Raw genomic sequence first — 23,365 nt, forward strand, 5'->3', positions numbered from 1 at the left:
TGCCAAGTTTGTGATCCTCTCTCAAAATTGAAGATATGAAGACTTGAATTTTTAGTTAAATTTTGACTTGAATTTTATGTAGTCTACAGTCTGCTTGATTCTATGGAAATGTTGTTTTGCCTGAAATGTTCCACAATATATCATTATGTCTATCTGGCATTTCTTCATTTTCACATCTTTTTGCTGCTTAGAAATACCTTGAAAGACATTCTTACTGAGGGCAAACTTGCTTCTCCAGAGATCCTCTCCAGAGTTGATGTTGAGTGTTTCTTTATATGTATCTTTTAAATTCCTTTATGTTCCCTCCATTAATTTATCTACTGTTATTTCTTAGTTATTTCTTACAGACAATGAATAACAATTTGTTTTTTGTTGAGACATGTTTATTCCAAAATGCTATAAAAATGAACACAATCATCACTGTGTAACTTTTCTGGTGAAGGGTCCATTGCCTGGTTCTCTCCATAGAGCTATTGTCTGGAATGTTCCACAGTATGGCATTACACTTATTATCTCTATGGAGACAGCGAATGACACCACAGGGACAAGTTATATGTCATATCAGTGAAGAGGAGAGCACAATTTTATTGAGTAACTGCACGATGGATACGTTTAATGCCATATTGGGACATTCTAGACAAAACAATAACATCTCCACTCCTCTGACTCTTTATGTGTGTTAAAAGCCCCATGTGGCTCAAGCATAAAGAGGTAAAAGTGTAATTCTGTCCTTTCATTGCCTCTGTTCAGCTCTGATTCTCCAGGGAGACTTCAATGACCTTGAGGACAGGCAGGGAAATAAATAAAACTGCATTACAGAGCAGCTTTGGATCTGCTCCTTTCATCAGTGTGCAGTGGTTTAGAAACGCACAGTTTGTCAACAAGATGCAAAACTGTGAACCAAATTTACATTTACATATTGGATACATTTTTATATTCTTGTAATCGTTTTTATTAACTTGATTAAACATGCACCGTGTAACATTTTTGGGTGCAGCCCCTGCTTTTCTTCATGAAGATATTACTGTTTTGCCTTCATTAGTCCAGAGTAACAGTAGGGATGTAACAATAACCAAAATCTAGTGATATCGTATCGTCAAAGTTCTCACAATAATATCATGGACCATCACAATATATCGAATTACAAGTCTCTTTGCTTAAATGAAGAGTTATGGTGCAGCAATAGCTAAAAAAAGACAGAGTGAACTACATAAACCATGATCCTTTGCTCCATTTCAGTGTAGACTACAAGAAGAAATAACAGTTCTAAGCACTTTTAAGTCTTAGTTCTTTGGATTAAGTCTTGTCAAGGCATTTTAAGAGGAAAATGGAGCATATTAACAGTTTTGTTAGCCTCCACAAAACATCACAATAAATATCATACTGAGAGATTTTGATATTGTTACATCCCTAATCATGAGCCTCCCCACCATATCGTGAGCTTTCCCACGATATCACAATAAATATCGTACTGTGAGGTTCATACTGAGACAATATGAATATGAATTCACAAGACTTGGATATCGTTGCACCTCTATTCCACAATATGGAAATAAACTTGGTAATCACAATGGAGATGATCAGATCTATGGAGAAGCAAGCAGGCACATCGCAAGAATTTAAGTTTTTAAGGTATTCCTGAGCTATAAAACACCTGTAATTGAAAAAATGCAAGGGAGATATGTTTAATGCCCTACTGTGGAACGTTCCAGACAAAGAAATAATATCTTCAAGGAGGCAAGCAAATAGCAGACCCTCTAATTTAAAAGTTAATGATGATGAAAGAAGTTAAGAGTGCACCTTTACGCCACAAGGGGTTTGTGCTCTCACTTATGTCTGAGTCTGTGTAGCTTCAATCTGTCTTTTTATTGTGAACAGTGATTCCTTTTGTTAATTGTGGCCGGTACAATGCACATTAATGAACATGCGTATTACACAGAGACTGAACGAAAGGCGGGTGAAATGTCTCTTCTCATGGACACAACAACAGCATGTATTAGATGAATCATGAATCCAACCAAAAACCATTGTGTGTGTCTCCATTAGTCCTTTAAGCCTGTAAATGCATGCAATAGTAAATGCATGAGATGAGTTGTATTCAGCAGTTAAGTCTCTCTGATACTATATGAGCACTTTATTGCATACTATCATTATTTGTTCAACATTGTATTCTCTATAGGGATTTCACAGTGTTAAATATTTTGTTACAGATTTTAGGCCTGTCACGAATGCTATATCGACTTCAAAACATGATAGATGGTACAATCACTTTTGGGACTCAGTATCGTGGCTGCTTCGTCATTTGTCATTGTTCTATTGAGATTTTTTTAAAAATATATTATTATTTTTAGGTACTACAATGTCATTTAAGCTGTCGAGGTTTGAATTATGAACTCCTATAATACATTATTTATACAAACTTACTACTTTGGGCATAGTTCTGCTTTATGGTTTGGTTTCAGTATTATCGTTTATCATCTGTATTTACTTCAGCAGTATATCACACTTCAAAATTTGTGGTTGTGACCTGTCTAAGATTAAAAATAATAATAATAATAATAATAAAATTGTTTAATAGATTAACATAAACCAGAACTAACAACTAACTAACTAACTAACAAAACTGAACCAGATCAAAACTAGGACTAAACCAGGATTAAATCAGGACTAAAACAGAACTAAACCAGGATTAAACCAGGAAAAAACAGGATTAAACCAGGATTAAACCAGGATTAAACCAGAACTAAAACCAGAATTAAACCAGGACTAAACCAGAATTAAACCAGGACTAAACCAGAAGTAAAACCAGAGCTAAAACCAGAAATAAACCCAGGACTATATATGACCATGAGCCAATGTATATTTATTTTAACATCTTTGTAGTGTCAAGTAAATTTAGATAACTTTAGTTTTATTTTTTAATTTTCATTTTTTAAATGATTTTTGCTCAACAATACTGACATCTCTAGTCTTCTCATAGTATTTTTATTTTATCTTTATCTATGGGTTTCAGAAAGATGACAAATTAGGACTGTTGCCATAGCGATTAACAATTTAAAAATAAGTATTATTTTACAGAAAGCTAAAAATCGCAAATAGGACTCAAATAAACTAAACTAAAACTCCCAAATTCTTAGACTGTTACGATAATTACTATATTGACAATATATTTTTGGGTTAATATTTATCGTGTGTACATTTTCTTTGCACTATTAGTTTTGGTAATTTTTTTTGGGTTATATGATCTAATTTAAGCCAAAAAAAGTTTAATTAATAACTTCTCTGACCTATTACAGATACAAACTAAGCACTTACGGTAGATTTAGAAACGTTTTTGGATTTTTGTGTCAGTGGCATAAAGTAATTTAAATTTAGTTATCATTTATCATCTGTATTTACTTTTTAATTGTGACTGGCCTACAAATCATTGCTTTTCCAAAGGTTCTCTCCCTGTAACCCTTTAGGCAGTGTGTTTAAAAGCCCTGCTCCACCTGCTTGGATTACCTGTCTCTCTGTCTCTGGGTCTTGTAGCCTGTGAGTGTGAAAGGCCACAGGCTTGGAGCAGCTGCTGTGGAGGAGGCTCTGCCTGTAGCTCGTCCGTCAAGTCTGAAAAGTGCTGCTCCTGCCGATCTGGTCCAACCTGCCCCGCCAGAACACCGTGGGGAGAGGAGACAGGCTAACACACACATATGCTAAGTCTCTGTTGGTCTAAACTCGAAAGAATATTCTCTACATCACGTTTTATGTAGATGTTGCCTCATGTAAATCTCACTTATTACCCTCATTTACATTTTAAGCAGTTCTTTTTTGATCCGTAGTTACTTTTACATTTTTATTACAATACAAACAAACAAAATGTGTACTTGTAGTGTCTTGAATATTAAACTTGATTTTAACAGTTTTATTTATGTATTTACTTGTATTACCTACTTTGTTTGATTAATTTCTATATATTTTCTCATGGGGTTTGGAACAACTGAAATCAAGTAAATCATGTATCAAATTATTAATTAAGTAAACATCAGTAGACGCAATAATATTCGCAGGGATCTTGAATCAAGTAAAATGATTTAAGTTGATCAATATGAACTAGTCAAAAAAAACAAACAAAAAAAACCACTCAAATTTAAATTCATCTTCACATTTCTTTTCCGGTTTGTTAAATGTTTGTCCACTGTTGACTTTTCCCTCTAATGTTCGAGCCTATTGATGGAGTTTATACAGTCAAGTGCAGCTGTTTGCGTTCTTTATAACTGCTTGTTTGAGTAATTAGCGAGAGCCGTGCTGTAGGAAATGGACCCAGTGTTTAGCTCAGAGGCACGATGGCCAGGTGCTGCCCAAAAACATGATACCTCCAATGAGCATTTGTTATGGGGCTGAAGGTAACCCATAGCAACCGGACCACAAGATGAAGCTATTAAAGGATTTGGGACGTGTACAGTGAAACATATGCTTGGGGGTTGTTAGATTAAACGCAGTTGAATCACAAAGTACAAAAAGAGAAAAAAATGTGGTTGATGTGGCCGATTTATAAATATAGTGTAGTAAAAAAACAGCTAATCCTGTATTTTTGACATACCAGCCTATTCTGAAATGCATGGAATTCTTGTATAAGTTTAGCAGTTCATATTTCAGTCTTTCCTCTAGTATTTTTGCTCCTGGATATGTTTAAAATGTACACCGAAGTCATATTTTAAAACATAAATCACAAACCTTATATAACCTTAAATTGCTTGCGGCAGGTTACACTACTCATTTTATTAAAACATAGGAAACTAATGTATACATGTTTTGTATTTATGTATACAAGATAACAGAGGTGGGAACTTGGACTTGAGTCAGACTTGAGTCACTATTTTTAGGACTTGAGACTTGACTTGATAAAATAGATCAAGACTTGGGACACGACTTGGACTTGAAGCTCAATGACTTGGGACTTGATTTGGACTTGAGGCCTGTGACTTGAGGAGCACTTTTAAATCTGAATCTGTTCTATTTGGACTGTAATGATTCACACTAAAATCTTGTCAAGACATTTAAAAAGGAAAAAATTGCATTTCTACAACTCTTATATACTTTATAAATACTTGTATAGAAATATACCATGACCTTTTTAAGTGCAGATTATCTTAAAAATCATATAAATTGCAAAAATCTAATTACTTTGGTTTAAAGACTTGAAATGACTTGAAGCTGAAAGCAGACAACTTGGACTTGACTTGGACTTATGGGCCAGTGACTTGAGACTCGACTTGGACTTGCCTGTATTTCACTTGGGACTTGACTCGGACTTGAGGTCAAAGAGTTGAGACTTACCTGAGACTTGCAGAACAATGACTTGGTCCCACCTCGGCAAGATAGTAAAATACTTTTTCTTTGTACTTCCTGGTTGGACATGGTCAGCAGACATGTCGCATTTGTATAATTCTATAACTGTCAAAATTAAATAACTACACCTTTATTCTGATATTGTTTTATATTAAATGTTGTGTATTGTTGTATTTTAGAAATTATTTGTTGAAATACTTCCTGTAATTGTCATCTTCATGTTCAAATGTTTCTTAAACTTGTGTAAAACTACAGTATGATAAATATTCAGAAACAAAATAATAATTAGAAAAGTCATACGTGCTTTAAAGGTGCACTATGCAACTTTTTGTTTCTATGGATATTGCTCTGCCTGGAATGTTATGTAATATGACATTAAACAGCTCTACCTTACATTTATTCAATCACAGGTGGTTTTATAGCCCAAAAATACCTAGAAAAACAGGTTTTGACTGTGAGCGGGGTCGCCTCTCCACAGATCTGACGTGTAACTTGCTCTGCTTTGGTCTCCATGAAGATAGACAGGTTTAATGCCATACTATGAAACATTCTAGACAAAGCAATAACATCCCCATGGAGAAAAGTTTTGACACCTTTAAAACAGAAAACTCCCAATTTCAGCTCTTGTTTCCCACAATCATATAACCCTAATAGACTTCTCAAACCTTTGTTAAACAGGCGTGTGTTTGATTATCTGATCTCCACGCTGGCTAAGCTGAGTATGTTTATGTTGTCTTTGTGTGAGCAGGATAGAGAAGCAGACACACGCCCACTTTGTCTTGTAAAGTCACACACACAAGCCGACAGGTGAAGGGCGTATCTGGTTACGTCACTTGAGCTGAGAGCTGTGTGCGCCAGGGATGACAAAGAGAGGAAGAAAGGGAACGAATGAGGAGCTAAGGAAGGAGCTAGGAAGGAGGCATGAGGACACGTTCTGATCAGCGGAGAGATTTCGGGAGTAGTTTCACGGGACTGAAGCTGAATCATGTTTTTAGAGGGAGCAGGATGTGTTGGTAATGCGTAGTGGAGACCTAAAGGGGAACTCAGGTAGGATTTAAGCATGAATGGGTCTAGTCACTGAAATGTCATTCACTGTGTTCTCTGTGCTTGTCAAACTGGTGCCAATGATTGTTTATAGACACTCTTTTGTACTTCAGACCTGTTTTTTTTAGATCTTATTCTAGCCTGGTTTTGAAGTAAATTACCTGTTGGTTCAGTTTTAGGTTAGCTCAGGTTTTAATTCGGACTTAAAACCTGGATATTCTCAGTTTATTGCGTTAAATTTGCCAATGATTTTGACTATGTTATACCATGATGTCATTGCTCAAAGGAACATGTACAAACGTGTGTTCTTGGATGTTGAGTTTGTTAATGACCTGGTTTGAGGATCTGAGATTAAAAAGTAGAACCTGGATCTAGTCTCCACTTGTTATATTCAATAATAGATAACTGACTGACTAACTGACAAAAATATAAGCCTGCTGTCACGATAATTACTATATCAACTTTTGACATTTTGGAGCTCAGTATTCATCATATGTACAATTTCTTTGTTATTTTTGTTGTAATATGAAACTATTTGAGCTGTAGAGAGTTCAAAATGTTAACTTCTATGACTAATAATTTCTTCCTTGTGTTATTCATTTGTTGTTGCTCATGCTTTTTAATGATATAGTCTATTTTAAAATGGTTTACTGGGATTATCCTGTATTATTGGAACTGTATCAGCGGCATAAAGTACTGCAGTTTCACTATTATCCTTTTTTGCAGTATACCTGTGAATTTTGTTATTGTTTAGTCATAGTATTAGTCATTCTGGATCACTTTTTAATTTAATTTTAATCATCAAAATATGACATTGACCAAAACTATGACAACACGAAAGCTGCAGGTTTAGTCCAGCCTCAGTCTTGGTTCACATAAACCATTGCTGTGCCGTTTTCATCACTTCCATTCTAATCTTTTCATCAGATTTTGACTTAAACTTGATAATACACGTTTCAAATCCAAATATTTTCTAAGGTGTTTTTCTTTGTTGTGATAAGGAAGAAGGAGAATCACTGGTGTATTTCACATATTGTCCTTATCTGACACAGTGGGTCATATAAACTTAAATTCTAACACTTTAACTCAAAATTATTAAGTATACCTATTGATAAAATGAGTTATAACTACATTGCTGGTAAAAATAATTAATGTCATTTCAACTGATCTTGATAAAAGGTCAGTGTAAATTGATTTATTTAGACAGTTAAGGATTTTTTGAAGGATTAGTCTGATATGAGTTTACATCATTCCAGCTAAACAATTGAATAAATGTAACTACTCAGCAAATGAAAATTAAATTATTAATATATTGGAGTTTTCAGATACTATGATGATGTTATACTGCCAGGTAGAGGTCAAGAGACAGATTTCCCTCTTCATTACTTTGTACTTTACCATAAAATATCCAGAATGTAAATGCACATATGTTCAACCTGCTCGTTTCTGTTAGTTAATAGATCCACTGACTCACTGGATTACAACATAAATGTACATGAATATTCGTTTTTAGCTGCCTCCATCTGTATTAAATGTTTTTAGCCAATAGAATTTCGTTACATCACTGATGTCACAAATTTCTGGTTGCTGCTTAAGAAAAGAGGTGAAGGCCACAGAATGTTTTTTGTTGTTTTAATAAAGAATACAGAGCTCCACAGTCAGAGCTCGGGCTTTGCTGCCTGCATGTTACGACAGAGAGAGAGAGTGAATCACAGTAGCCGATACATTTTATACATTACTGTAAACTGGGGTGTGGTTTAAGGTAACAAAAGACGTGACACAAAAGGTATACATTAGTTATGACTTAACGCGTGACCACTCACTTAACATCATGAGGGTTAAAACAAAAGAGGTCTATGGTGGGTAGTGTACAGTCAATCATGTGTCCCAGTCGTTAAATTTCAAAAATCAAACCATCAGTCATGTAACCATCGAAGGATTTTATTGTAATTACTTTATTACAGTAAGTTTTTATACTACAAGCATGGTCATCGTCACTGTTTGTTAGCTTTTAGAGCTTTGTCCTTGAGGAGCATCTGTTCTGGACTTTTAAAGGTCCTATATTACGCAAAATTAACTCTGTGAGCTGTAAGCCATGTTATAATGTTGTTGCCTCTTCTAAAACATACCTAGAATTGTGTTTTGTTTCATTCAAATGTTTGAGTTATCCTTTATTCTTAGTCTGGCTACATCTCCAAATCTTCATATGTTCCACCTTGTGATGTCATGAAGTGGTAATTTTCAAGTTAACAGTTGCTTTTTTACCTTTAGTTCAGGAGAGATTGGCAATTCAAGGGTCGAAATTATCCCAATTATTCGTGTGAAGGTGTAACAACAAACAAAGTGCGCAGTACACCTGTATTACCACACAAGGTGTGTTTTGTGTTTGACAGAAGAAGTCGGCCCAAATATGCAGGTTTGTGTGTTAAACATGTGTGAATGAAACAAAACACAACTTCAGGAATGTTTGTGGTGAGGAAACAACATTACACACAGATCAGCATAGTATAATATGGGCCCTTTTAAATATTATTGACAAACAGAAAGTTGTGATGTTATCTGAAACCAGCAATTGTGATAGTATTTAGTAGCAGTAGTACAGTAGTAGTAGTAGTAGTAGTTTGTTGAGGTCGTGGTCATGTGCGTATTATCCTCCCTTGTACGTTGTTTTGAAAGAGGAGATCTAAAGCATGTTTGACATTTCAGGAACTTTTTGAACTTTTTTGTAGCTACCTCAACACTGCTAACCCATCTCCCAACCTCTCCCCCTCTCTCTCTCTCTCTCCTCCTTTTCCCCACCTCCTGTTGTTTTTTCAGGGGAGTCAAACCAAGAGCTGGGCCCCCCTCCGTCGGTGGATGAGGCAGCCAACACATTGATGACGCGCCTGGGTTTCCTATTGGGAGACAAAGTGAGTGAGGGGCCAGCCGGTACCCACTACAGCATGGAGGATCCCGAGGCAAGACAGGTAAAAACACACACGGAAATGACACAAGTGAAAAGATTTATAGTTGTTTATAGCAGCAGGTAGGTGGATTTATTTAGGTTGTTTTCAGTAATTGTTGATTTTTATTTTTTTTTATATCGATTAGCCTAGCACTAGTTTGAAAGAGCAACAAAATTACTTCTTTGTGCTATAATATTGTTAGTATTAAGTACATTTGTAGTGGCATTGCACAATAGTGGAAAGACAGAAAGTGTATATTATGTGACTGTTCAGTTCAAAATTGAAACGTTTATAATTTGACATTTTTATATTTTAATTTTAATTTTAATTTTTTTTTTTTATTTCAATTAAGAACAAAAAAAAAACAAACAATAAAATGGAAAAAGAATTTGTAATTTCATTATTCCGTTTTAGTGTCAAACAAAAAAACAGATTTCGATCTCTACATCCAATATTTAATTTAACGTTTATTTCAAATAACACCAATCAAAAAACAGTGTCGGTGATTATTTTAATTTTGATATTTTATTTTCTTTGGTTTATTTGCCCCAGAAGTTCTGCTGCTAGAAGGACTTACCTGAAAAATCATTGCAAACAAACATCTCATTTTCTTTTATAGCGACGCGTTTAGTTTCGCGTCACAAAATGTAATGTTGGACGCCATGATGAGAAACAAGTAGCTGTGATAAACTTCAGTTGACACCATAGAACTATACTAAAAATTGTTTTTATTATAGATCCATGGTTGAGCAGCAGAACTTCCAGGGAGAAATAAACCAGAGAGAATAAAATATCAAAATTAAAATAGTCACAGAGATTTTAACTTTAAATTAAATATTGGAAATAGAGGTCGAAATCTGTTTTTTGTTTGACACTAAAATGGAATAATGAAATAAACTGTTTTCCCATTTTACTGTTTTTCGTTCTTAATTGAAATTCAAAAGAACGAATGGTACACAGACCATATTGCCTTAATTATTCTGATGTTATACATTGTGCAGCCCATAGTTCTAGTTTCATCTGGCATTAATTCTGGCCTTCTTAGTCTTTGTTTAGAACAGTTTCATGTAAGGAGGAGTACTTTTGGATTTGTTTTGAACCTGGTTTAGTCCTAGTTTAGTTCAGAGTTGGATCTTGTTTAGTCCTGGTTTGATCTGGTTCCACTCTGGTTAATCTGATTTGTTCATTTAGTCATCCTGGTTTTAGGGTTGTCAAAAATACCAAGACCCATTTGACACTAGAGTTAGTTGGAAAGTAGATTTGAACATGTATCGGTGTGGGAAAAGATCACATAAATAGGCCAAAGTTGGACCTTTTCTGAATAGTTTTATTATCTTACCATAATCCATATCAGAACTAGTATATGACCACAAGGGAATGTTAAAGAAACTATTGTAACACGATCTGGTTAAGTCTATGGTTTATTTATTTTTTGTTAATGTTAATTCATTCATTTTGTGAAACTAGTGTCATGATACAAAACATGTCAAACTCGCTTTCAATACCAAAGAAGAGACTCAATATTCAATACTGATAACAATACCACAATGATAATAAACACTGTTTAATTAGACAATAGAGTCTCATTTCTAACATTCATAATAAATCATAGCACTTCCTTTTATATTACAATGTGGTCTGTGTAATCCCTGAGTGTAATGGTCTGAGTCATCCAGGTATGTTCCAGTGGTCCATGGGCGTGCACTAGTACACTTGTAACGTACTTTTGCGGTGTTGTTTACGTCTTCTGATTTCATTCAGATTTAAACTAATTTTAATCTGTAAAATATTTTTCTTTGGCTGACTAATATTTTCTACTCACGATGTTGCACACGGCTTTATTGCTACTGTTACTGAAAGAAAACAAATGAAACGCTGTCAACTGAGTCACAATGTTTTCTCTGAGATCCACTTTGATCCCACACATGTCTCTGTATGAAGTCATTTATTTGGAGACATTTTAGAGATTTTCTTGGCTTTGGTATAAATTACCAACCGGTTATTGTCTCCAAAACAGTAAGTTATTTTCAGATCTTTACACTATTTTCTGATCTATGTTATAATGTTCACAAACACACCTATAGTTTTGTTTTGCTTCATTCACACGTTTAACACACAAACTCTGCATTTAATCTGAGTTCTTCTCTCAAACAGAAAACACCCTGTTCCACCTTGTGATGTCATGTTGTAATACAGGAAGTGCTCCAGTGTTTTTAAAGCCTGTAAACCTTCAGTGGAATCATTCAATCAAACTGGCAAACTCTACTATCACACCACCACCTTGTGTAGTCAATAAAGAGTTATTTTTACTGACAGCTTGATTAATCTTTATTGTGGCTTGTACAGTCTTGAGACTTAAAGGATGCCTCTGATGCAATCAACATCACCAATGCCACAGTCGAACTAAAATAATTAACATAAATGACAGTTAGAAAGGTATAATATAAAAGACACAAAATAAAGACATGAACAATTATGAAAACATACCTCGCTGGCTGACCCATGCTTTGGAGGTAGACTGACCTTTTAACACAATTTTACTCACTTTATTTTAACTTTAACTGGCTTGGTTTGCCGACACGCCACACTAAAGCTTCTCAACCAGTCGTGCGTCTCGAACAAGGGTCCAGCGGAACGGAACAAAACAACAGTTCCTACCTCCTACCAAAATAAAAGCACAATATTTTCTCTTATTCGCATATTACATATTATTCAAGAATGATTTAAATATATAGTAAATCTACTAAAGATAAATGTAGCTGTTTACTTGAAAACTAGATGTAGACAGACTAATAAAAAAGAATTAGTCAAACATGTGTGAATGAAACAAAACGCAACTCCAGGTCTGTTTTTGATGAGATAACAACATTCTTAAAGACACAAGAAGACACAAGAGTCAATATAGGACCTTAAATATTTTTATTGTTTTCTGTTTTTACATGAATATTTTGAGGTTGTTGGATTGAGATGTTGAAAATCTTCTTCTGACTTGCTCCTCTCATTATCTTGTTTACATTAGATTTTCTCAATCCAAAGGCCTCTAGGTAAATTGCCCTCAAAACATCAGCTGCTTTCGGATTTAGATTTTATCATTACATCTCCATAAAGCTGTCTTTTCGTCTAATTACGTTTTATAAGACAAGTCTCTTAACTATTTATTACTCATGACTCTTAAGCCATCCTTCTATTCAATAACAAATCTATACTATTTCAATAAAGGTGTACTGTCTAACTTTTCTTGTGGAGGATCTGGCACCTGCTTGTTGTTGAAATATTCCACAGTATGGCATTACTCTTATCTTGCTTTTTTAAAAATGATTCAAACATATCTAAGAAAACATCAATTCTATCGTAAGCGGGGCAGCCTTTCCACAGATCTGACCTGTAACTTGGCCTGGTGGTGCTACCTGCTACATGGAGGTAGATCAATTTACTGCCTTCCTAACCAGGTAAAACAATCACATCTCTATGGAGACAAGTATAAATAAAAATGACATAGTGCACCTGTACCAAAGTGCAATCAGGGATAAATATTCACACGTGAAATTTTCCCATAGTGGTGCGAAAAAAGGATTAAAAACATTGGCGTTATTATTAGAACTATTAATGACATATTTCACTCCTCACCAGGTTTTGTGCAGTGCTGCTTAGTCTTAATATTATTTTGCTCTTTCACCGTTGCTCCCGTATTTGAGAACTTGGCACAAAATGGCTCTTGGCACAGTGGGTCTTTTCTTTTAGGCTTGGCAGCAGATACACCCAGGTCTGTCTCCCTAAACCTGATCTGACAGGTATGACTTTTCTGAAAATGCTCTTTCATTTTGAAGTTATTAACGTATAAACCGCTTGCATATACTTGTATTGTTTCGCAGGGGAGGTTCTGACCACAGTTTATCTCCATGGAGATGCTATTGGTTTACCTGGAATGCCTCACAGTGTGGCATTAAACCTATCCTGCTTGCATTCAGTTACAGGTGTTTTTATCGTTACAAAAACATCCGGTCCAGTCCAACTTTATTTGTAAAGCACATTTTATAAACAAGACAGTTTCCACAGTGAAAAAAAAAAAAGAATAAATAAATCAGCAGAATTATGTTCCAACCAAGAGGAAACTAATAATATCAATAAATAAAATAATAAAATAATAATAATAAAATCAGTGAACAAAAACAATAAAATCAATATATAAAAGCACTACTAAAAAAATAAAATTGATAAAAATACATAAATAAATAGATTACAAAAAGAAATATAGAAATTAAGAAATTAAAACAAACAAATAAATAACAATAAATAAATAAAAACAATACATAAATAGATAAAAACAAAATAAAATTAAAAAAACAATAAATAAAAAAATAAAATACATAAATAATAAAAAAAAAAATATAAATATATATATATTTTTTTTTTAATTAAAAAGAAAGAAAGACACAGAGGACCACACACCCCATATGGTGTTAAAAGAAGCCAGAGAATAAAAGTGGGTCTTAAGACGAGACTTAAAACACTGTTTGGACGTGTGTGTGTGTGTCTGTGTGTCTGTGTGTCTCTGTCTGTGTCTTTGTGTGTGTCTGTGTGTGTGTGTGTGTGTGTGTGTGTGTCTGTTAGGGATGGGCATTTGATGAAATTTTCTTAATCGATCGTCGGAAGAATTAATGATCGATTATCGATTAATCATTAACGTTTTTATATTAAAATGATCATCATTATTATTACTATCTGCACTACTAATCTGCATAAATAAATTCAACTTTACGACATATAAACCGTAACGACTCTAGAGCCACATCAATCCGTTTGACATTATAATGTGTTTAATTCAGTTTTGCGCAAGTCTCACAGAAACGAAACTTAAAACCGCATCGCTAATTTGCATAAACTCAGCGAAGATAAAACTACTGCTCTTGTGCGATGATGCGGTCAATTTCTGTAGGATTTAAAGACATGACTCAGTGGAATACAGGTTAGTGTGACCATATTTGCGTTTGTCAAAACCAGGACACCGTACTGGGGGTGGGTGGTGGGAACTCGTCATCGACATTGCGCGACTCTCACCTGGGAAAGCTTTTTCCCACTGGACACCGAAACATATGTGCTGCTTTATACACTGTGCACATGTCCTCACACTTGTCCCGAACGCAACGGAAAGCGTGGATTTTCTTGTATAAGTCATCGTTAAATACACATTTGTGCTTCAGTACGCTGCAGACTGACCGACTGTTTGTGTTTGCTCGCTCCTTCTGAGTACAGAGAGCTACATGTACGGACCCATGTTTGGTCACGCTATACACAGCAACCTACATTCGGTTTGTCGATTAAAATTAACGTAATCGATGAAATTCTTAATGATCAATTATCGATTAATCGATTAATCATACCCATCCCTAGTGTCTGTGTCTGTGGGGGTGTGTCTGTGTGTGTGTGTCTGTGTGTGTCTGTGTCTGTGTGTCGGGGTGTGTGTGTGTCTGTGTATGTGTCTGTGTCTGTGTGTGTCTGTGTGTCTGTGTCTGTGTGTCGGGGTGTGTGTGTGTGTCTGTGTGTGTGTCTGCGTGTCTGTGTGTGTTTGTGTGTGTGTGTGTGTGTGTGTCTGTTTGTCTGTGTGTGTGTGTGTGTGTCTGTGTGTCTCTGTGTCTGTGTGTCTCTGTGTGTGTGTCTGTGTGTCTGTGTGTCTGTGTGTGTGTGCACAGAGCGTTCCAGAGTTTGGGGCCACAAAGAAGGCCCTGTCCCCCCCTGGTTTTAAGTGTCGTTTTAGGCACCACGAGCTGGAGCTGTACATGTATTTGCTCGGTTGTCAGTCGTGAGTATCATCACATGTCAAGCACTATAAGCCACCTGTTGGTTTCTGCTACTTCCTCCATATAAAACGCTTACTACAAAATTCTTTAGAAGAAATTCAAATTGTCACTTAAAAAAACAGACAGTTATGCAACGAAATATTAATGTTTCAAAGTGTTTTCATTGTCCCTATTTTAAACTATTGCATCATTCATTCCCTTTCTTAAACTCTCATAAAATTGAAACGAAAACTCTCTTGTACAAGCTAATAAATGGCGTCTGGAGGCTTTTAGTGTCAATCTCGGAGGGAAACATTTCAAGCAGAATCCAGTATTTGGGGCAGAGCTTTACAATGCTAAGTTGTAGTTGTGCGTTGTGGTGCGGCGGGGTGCTCGCATGACTCACTACGTCTCTAAAAAGAAGAGCTCGAATAAACCTCTTTCAATTGGATACACCCCCACTGTTACAGACCTAGCAACATCAAGGATCACGCACAGCCAGTCCATCAGGCTAATCACTTCTCCACACTGCTCTCTAGTGATAGGCCATACAAACACTATAGCAACAAATACTGCTCTTTTACTCCCATGGCTTTCACTGTAGGGACTTAAACAGGTTGTAACGGAAGAGCATCTGACCTAAAATGAATAAACAATAACAATTTATAGTCTGATTATAGTCTTCAAGGTGCACTATGTCACTTTTTGGTTGTTTATTTCTATGGATATGTCATTGCTCTGCTTGGAATGTTCCACAGTGTGACATTAAACAGCTTTACCTTACATTTATTAAATTACAGGTGCTTTTATAGCTCAAAAATACCTAGAAAAACAGACATTCTGACTGTGAGTGGGGTTGCCTCTCCACAGATCTGACTTGTAACTTGGTCTGGTTTGGTCTCCATGAAGATAGAAAGGTTTAATACCATACTGTGAAACATTCCAGACAAAACAATAACATCTCCATGAAGAAAAGGACTTGGCGGACCACCAGAAAAGTTACACAATGCACCTTTAAAGCCACAGTATGTAACTTTTTAACAAAAAAAAAACAGTAAAAAAAAAGCATGTTTTCTCATTTTGGTTCTGTTTAGAAAAAGTAACTGAATACATAGGGATGTAACAATAATCAAAATATTGTGATATTGTATCATCAAAAGTCTCACAATAATATCGTTGACTATCACAATATATCAAATTACAAGTTCCTTTGCTTAAAAGCATTGTTTTACAGCTGCAACAGCTTATAAACATCAGGAACTACATATCCTATGATTCATTTCAGTGTAGACAACATGAAGAAATATGTTTTTACTTGAATTTGTGGGATTAGGGTTAGGGACAGACATAATTCACACCAAATTCTAGTGAGGGTATTTTAAAAGCAAAAAAGTGTCCTATCTACAATTATATCAGATTCTCCAAAATATCGCAACAAATATCGTACCATGAGATGCATATCGTAATAATATTATACTGTGAGATTTGGATATCGTTACATCCCTAATTCGGACTAATTCTGAGTGCCTGTATTCTAGTACAGTTACTGCTTCATTTGGTGGTATTCAGAATACAGTTACTTAACTGAATTAAAGGGAATACATTGTAGTACTTCATTATTCATTTTTGGCCTTGACCTTCACGATATTAGTGAGAATAAAGAAAACACAGCTCTTGCAGTGAATACATGTGTTTTTTTTTAATTAGACATAATTTTATGCATAAAAATAGTGCAATAACATTTAAGATGTCTGTAATTGTTGTTATGTTTTTTTGCATTTTAATATAGTGCAATTCAGTGCAAAAGTATTCAGTAAAAAGTTAAATTATGTAACAGAATATCTTATAAAACACATTTTAATTTGAGTATTCAGTATTCTTTAAAAATACATTTTCAAAGAATTCTTCCCATCACTGCTTATGGCACTGACATACCTCAAGTTTTTTCAATTTTAAAAAGCTCCAAACTTTAGGAACTTATTCAATTTTTCCCTCATATTTCAATAGTCAAAATGTACAAATTATGCATGGCTTTTTTCAGATAATTTAAAAAATACCTAACCCGAGTGTCAGGATTTTGAATAACCTTTGTAGAGATCACGGCCTCTCCACCCTGGGACATTTGACATGGCTAATTTGTGTCAGTGTCTGTCTCTCTGAGCAGCACAGGGAACAAGGTGACCTCAGCTCTCACAGATTGCAGCTAATTGCTTCGTACTCGCGCTCCTGCTCTCCTCAGACACATCGCTCCCGAGTATCGGCCAATCACAGCGCTGCGTTTAAGGTCATATCGTCACATGGCACGGCTCGTTAGGTTAGCACGACAGACAGCGATGGAGAGTAAGCGGGAGTGTGAAGAACCAAGGGTCGTGATGGGATTGTAATGTCAAAATGTCCCTGGTGGGGAGAAGATTAATAATTGACTTTAGATCTACATGTTCCTTTCAGAGCCTAAAAATATGGAAATGGCTTTATGGGATATCAATACTAGTTGTTCTTTAAAGGGCCTGCATATTTACGCTGTTTTCTGATCTATTTTATAATGTTTAATCATCATAAAGATGCCCGGAGTTGTGTTTTGTTTCATTCACACGTTTGACACACAAACCCTGCATTTACACTGTTCTTCCCTCCAACAGAAAATGCTCTATTCCACCTTGTGATGTCATGTGGTAACACAGGAAGTGCTCCACTGTGTTTTTTAAACTCGACACAGCTTCACTAGTATCATTTGGATGATTTCAGTCCTGGAATTGCATATTTCTACTAAACTAAAGATAAAAGGCAGCTGTTAGCTTGAAAACTACCATTAGGTGGAACAGAGCATTTTGAGCTTTGGAGATGTAGACAGACTAATAAAGCAGGATTATTCAAACATGTGTGAATCAAACAAAACACAACTCCAGGTATGTTTTTGATGAGGTAACTGCAGTCTACTTCAGTTTGTGGAAACTGTCTGACCTCGCTGCATTAGGATTTGTTTACTCGACAGTTGGTGGGTACTTTTTTTTATTTAACCAGTCGCTGCTATTTGTTCATGATGTATGTAATGCACCAGTAACGGGACTAACTGGTATATTAAGCTTTTCCCAAATCCCGTAGGATGAAGGGCAATAATGTCTTTCCCCTTGATAAAATTCACCAAACATTCTCTTTGTTCCGGCTTTAAATCCTCGATCTCAGGAATTGTTGCCAACACAGAATATATGTCTCTTTGCTGATTGGCTGGTGCCAGAATTCACACTTCTGGGGTTCTTGCAAACCATCTAGTTTATTCTGATTCCTGACCTAGTCACTGGAGAGAAATGAAATGAATGAAAGAATGAAAGTGAGCAGAGGCAGTAGGTGGCGCCAGCCTGGCTAACAGTCTATCATGACAAGAGTCAATTTCACACAGTATAGGACCTTTAATACAGATCTGTGCTTAAACATACTTTCTCATACAATTTCTATTACCTAGTGGCTGTTTAAGCACACCAAAAATTTGATCATGAATTATTATTATTATTACTTTTTTCTCAGATTATTAAAATGTCATTTAAACAGTTATATTTGATGTGAGTAGACCCCTCGACTGCAACTTTGGGCCCAATAAACAGTGAAGTGTGTCTCAGAGGAAGCAGTAGTTACGTCTTAAACCCGTTATTAAGTGTCTGACAGATTGTGGTCCATTCTTTCAGACTTGTTTATGTGATGATTATAATGCTTTATTATTTCTTTGCCATGGAATATTACATTTGTGTGCAGTCAAACGTTAAATGAGGGCTTAGACCAGAATTTCAACTACTATTATTCATCAGTATTTAAGTCAAAGGTGTTATCATGCAATATTTGACTACCACTTCCTCTTGTCTGTATCTCACCCAACACAAAAGTACTGACCCTTAGCCAAAGGTTGGTGAACTTACTGCGCAGTTTTCCGTCATAGCCCCCCTCTTGTCCGAGCATTTGCTTTGGGAGAGTTCACAGCAGTGGATTATTGGAGACTTGGTGTTTATATTTGTTCCCTGCGGTCCCTTGGCTCCTAACCCAAACTGACACTGAAGTGCTGCCCTGTTGGATGCCAAAACAATGCCACCACAAGTAGAATATATGTGTTCAAAATGCCCAATTCAATTTGAGGCGGGTGGTACTTTTTCACAATTACAGCTTTCAAAAGTATCCCTGAGTGTTAGCTAAAAGGCATATTGTTGCTATTGAAAAATGTAATTGCCGGGATTTAAATATAAATAGCCCTTCTAGTTGTTTTTGCAGTTTTTCTGTTATATTCAATGCAGTGTCCTCGTATACCCCTCTCTGTTACATAAGCCAATAGTCAAAGTGCAGGTTTGTATTGATACTTTGCAGCTGACGCCTTCAACATTCTCTGGGGGTGTGATCCTAACTGTAGGCACTGCACTGTCTGAAGCTCTGTTTCGCAGATTAGACTTTAATCTGACCTTTGTTTGAACACAGTCTGACCTTAAAGTATTGAACTACAACAGGCGAGCTGATTAAAATTACAGTAACAAAGTAGTTGGCATTAGCTGATGGGGTGTGCATATCTTATTGTTTAATGTGATGACACAGTATCGATATCATGGGCTGCTGTATCGATATATCCACATATATCAATTTTTTTGTATTTTTTACTAAATTATTTTGTTACAGCGCTACAGTTTTGTTGCTTGTTTAGTGGTAGGAAACTTTTTTATGCAACATTTTTGATGTATTCACTGTTTTGATGATTAAAGTGTTTGTGTTTCATATGAACTTTACACAAGAAGTGGTTTAACAAAGACTTTTAGTGTCACAGTCATGGTTTAGAAATAATTTTTAATTCACCCGTATTTAATCGATTTGAAATATATCGCATCGAATCGAAAGTGCACTGCATCGAGATATATATCGTGGCCTATGTATAAAAGTATTCATCATATCGGCAACTTCTTAGTGATACCCAGCCCTGTTAGACGACAGTTCAGCTTTCAGTTAGTCCCTCTCACCTTTTTGTTGAAAATCAAACACCTAAACCACAAGGTCCTGAAAATGTGTTGTTTAAATCCATTTTGTATTTTTTCTTGAGTTTTCAGACAAACTTATTTGGTAACTTCTGAACATTTCACCATAAACATACATGCAGAATCCCCCCAGCGTGATGTCATTGCAAAATATCAATAAATGTATGATGTTTTGTGAATACTTTACTTTTTCATTTTTGGGAGTTTGTTGTTTTGGAAAAATAGTTCCAAAATTATGAGTTATTGTGATAATCACTCAAGGAGGGCTGACAATCTGTGGGCAAATCTGCAGGTGGCTAAGGATTTAAAAACAAAAATATTGAAGTTGACATTCTACTCTGTTGATGAAATTCAAAAGTTCAAAAGCATCAGTTTCTTGAAATGACACAAATTAGGTCAGGATTTTTACCAGAAATACTGCATTTCCTACCTCGCTCCAAGATGTTCATATAAATACAGTCTCTCTCCCCTCCTTCACACATGTTCACCACAGCAGTAAAACCCTCAGCCTACTCAGACCACTACCATTTTCTTAACATTTATTTCACACTCACTCTCTCCCTGATATCCGTCAGGCATCAACTTTTACTTTTTCGCTCATTGAGCTATTCATTCCACCTAACTGATTTACAAATCAATCAATCAATCAATCAAACTTTATTTATAAAGCGCTTCTCATACAAAAACGTACCTGCCCAACTCCACACAACCAAACAACCCAGACACGCACACCCACTCGCACACACTCGCACACACTCGCACACACACGCACACACACACACACACACACACACACACGCACACACGCCCTAAGATAGTAAAATACATAAAATCCCCTATAGTAAAATGTGAGGCTGGTGAACCAGTTGAGAAAGCACCATCAGAGGAGCCGTCTACATCAGGAGCAGAGAGTCGTCCACCACCACCAGGAACCACCACAGGGTCCAGGGGAGAGATGGAGCCCAAGCACCAACTCTCCACCAGGAGCCCACGGGACAGAACCCGGCAGCCACAGCCGACCTCCGCTCCCGATGCAGAGGCTCCTACAGAGGAAACACTGGAAATCCTAAAAAATATGCCTAAAATAAATAAATATACTAAAATGTGTACAATAGAAACAGGTAAAAGTATAAGAATTTAATCAAAAGCTAAGCTAAAAAGGTGGGTCTTGAGCCTGCTCTTAAAAACATGAACGTTCTCTGCAGCCCTGAGCTCCTCCGGCAGGCAGTTCCATAGACGGGGGCCATAATACTGAAAAGACGCCTCTCCGTGAGTGTGTGTCCTGACTTTGGGAATGAGCAGGAGCCTGCTGCCGGAGGAGCGCAGGGTCCGCGAGGGTTCGTAGGGTAAAAGCAGTTCTGAAAGATAAGAAGGCCCAAGACCATTAAGACATTTAAAGACCAGTAAAAGAACTTTAAAATCGATCCTGAAACTCACAGGGAGCCAATGCAGTGATTTTAAAACCGGTGTAATGTGGTCCCGCCCTTTGGTCCTCGTCAGGACACGTGCTGCTGAATTTTGTAATAATTGCAAACCTGAAATACACTTTTTGGGAAGACCAGAGAGCAGGGCATTACAGTAGTCTATTCGACTGGTCAAATGTCTTTCTTTGTCCTGGTTTGGTTCCTATTTGAGCCTGGATTAGTCCTGATGTAGACTCAGTTTGGTCCAGTTCTAGTCCAGGTTTAACTCTAGGTTCAGGTTTAGTCCCAGTTTGGTGTGAACTCAGCTTGTGCAAATGACCAGCTAGACTAAATCTAAATCTAAAAAAATCTCTCTATATATATTTTTGTTTGTTTTATTTTGGGGAAGTTAAAGTAATTGTACTTCCTGTCTGGACACAGGCAGCAGACATGACATACATAGAGGTAATTCTGTAACTAGCTATGACAATGTAAACAAGGGCAAAAACTTCTCTAAATTACAGAGTAGGTATGATTCGACTTTAAAGGTAAATACACTTTAATTATTGAGCAACTGTATACAGTGTTGCGCATTAATGTGATGTTCTTGCTTTATGGAGTATGGTATGGATGGCCTCACTGATGTAACGTTGTCTTTGTCTTCTTCAGGGCCAGAACCAGAGGATCAGCCCGTGCTCCACCCTAACCAGCAGCACAGCGTCGCCCCCTGCAGGCAGCCCCTGCTCCACCCTGCCCCCCACCATGCCGGGCCAGGCGGGCACTAGGGACTGTGCCTATGGAGGAGTCACCAGCCCCACCTCCACTTTAGAGAGCAGAGACAGTGGCATTATCGGTACGACTATTATATCATCAACAGTGTCATGAAGAGGATGAGAATTTTTTTTTTTTTATTCCATAAACCTGACGTGTGTCCCCAGGTACAAGCAAGATAAACATGTTCAAATCAAACATACGTCTTAGTGGCAACAGCATTAGACATGATGGTCAAGTTGTTAATGTTATGACTTGGAGTTTTGATCCTCTCAGAAAGCTTCATGTGAGTCTCTCATTTAGGTTGCCAGCTTCAATGTTGAAATCCACTAAGTTTAAACTGAAAAGTACTTCTCTGATCTGAATCTGGAGGTTCTGAACTTTCACATGAGACCTGGCCTGTTCATTTATTGAGAATGTGTGAAAATAAAGTTTTAGTATGTTTAACTTGAGAAGTGGCCATCAAATACTGACTTGAATTATTACATTTCTTGTCCGTTTAAAAACGTACGAGAGAACAAATCCCATTATGATGTTGAACAGAATGTATTTTTGAGGTGTTCATTTCCAAAACGTCTATTATGATTTAACTGAAAGGTGAACTCCTAACTCCATTGTTCTGAGTTGTAAATTTACCCTAAAGGAAGTGAGTCAGGTGTTAAACATAGTGCTACCTGACAAGCTTGTGACTTGCCATGTGAAAATGACTGTGATGTCATTCTAGTGGGTTACCAGATATGGACATTTCTCTTTATGCTTCAATAATGTCTTACCACACTCCTGTATTGGGGGCATTTGAGGTGAAAATACCTTCACAGGGAGTTACAATCCGCTATGATGCTTGTTTGTTTGCCAAATATGCTAATTAAAGTCCCACAAAGCCCACAGTTAATTTTCTAATGATAATTTGTAATTGCAAAGGTCAAACGTTAATCAAGTACAAAAATAGCTGTAACTAAATACAAATAAACACGTCAAAGTCATTTTCATTGTTATTTTTACCTGTCATTTGAAGAAAAGGTTTTAGATGTTTGAGCCGCTCAGGCAGGTAGATCTGAAACATAAGAGTCCTGACATTTAAAGCCTTTGACAGTGAT

At 36.4% G+C, this 23,365-nt stretch overlaps 1 protein-coding gene across 3 annotated transcripts in view; it reads left to right on the forward strand.

Annotated features, from left to right (window-relative positions):
- The window catches only part of tanc2b (tetratricopeptide repeat, ankyrin repeat and coiled-coil containing 2b), a 271,242-nt gene that overhangs the window by 176,495 nt on the left and 71,382 nt on the right, over positions 1 to 23,365 (forward strand). For 2 of the 3 annotated variants that reach the window (XM_055150159.1, XM_055150160.1), the window contains exons 1-3: positions 6,216 to 6,375; positions 9,190 to 9,338; positions 22,167 to 22,350. In XM_055150159.1, the coding sequence (XP_055006134.1) occupies positions 6,345 to 6,375; positions 9,190 to 9,338; positions 22,167 to 22,350 (364 nt within the window). In that variant the 5' untranslated portion in view covers positions 6,216 to 6,344. Of the gene's footprint in view, positions 1 to 6,215; positions 6,376 to 9,189; positions 9,339 to 22,166; positions 22,351 to 23,365 lie in introns of those variants that run through there. The other variant, XM_055150162.1, reaches the window with a different exon arrangement.

The sequence above is a fragment of the Boleophthalmus pectinirostris genome, unplaced genomic scaffold (genome assembly GCF_026225935.1).
Source record: "Boleophthalmus pectinirostris isolate CB_2022bp ecotype Guang Dong unplaced genomic scaffold, ASM2622593v1 HiC_scaffold_14, whole genome shotgun sequence".
In the NCBI taxonomy this organism is placed as follows: Eukaryota; Metazoa; Chordata; class Actinopteri; order Gobiiformes; family Gobiidae; genus Boleophthalmus; species Boleophthalmus pectinirostris.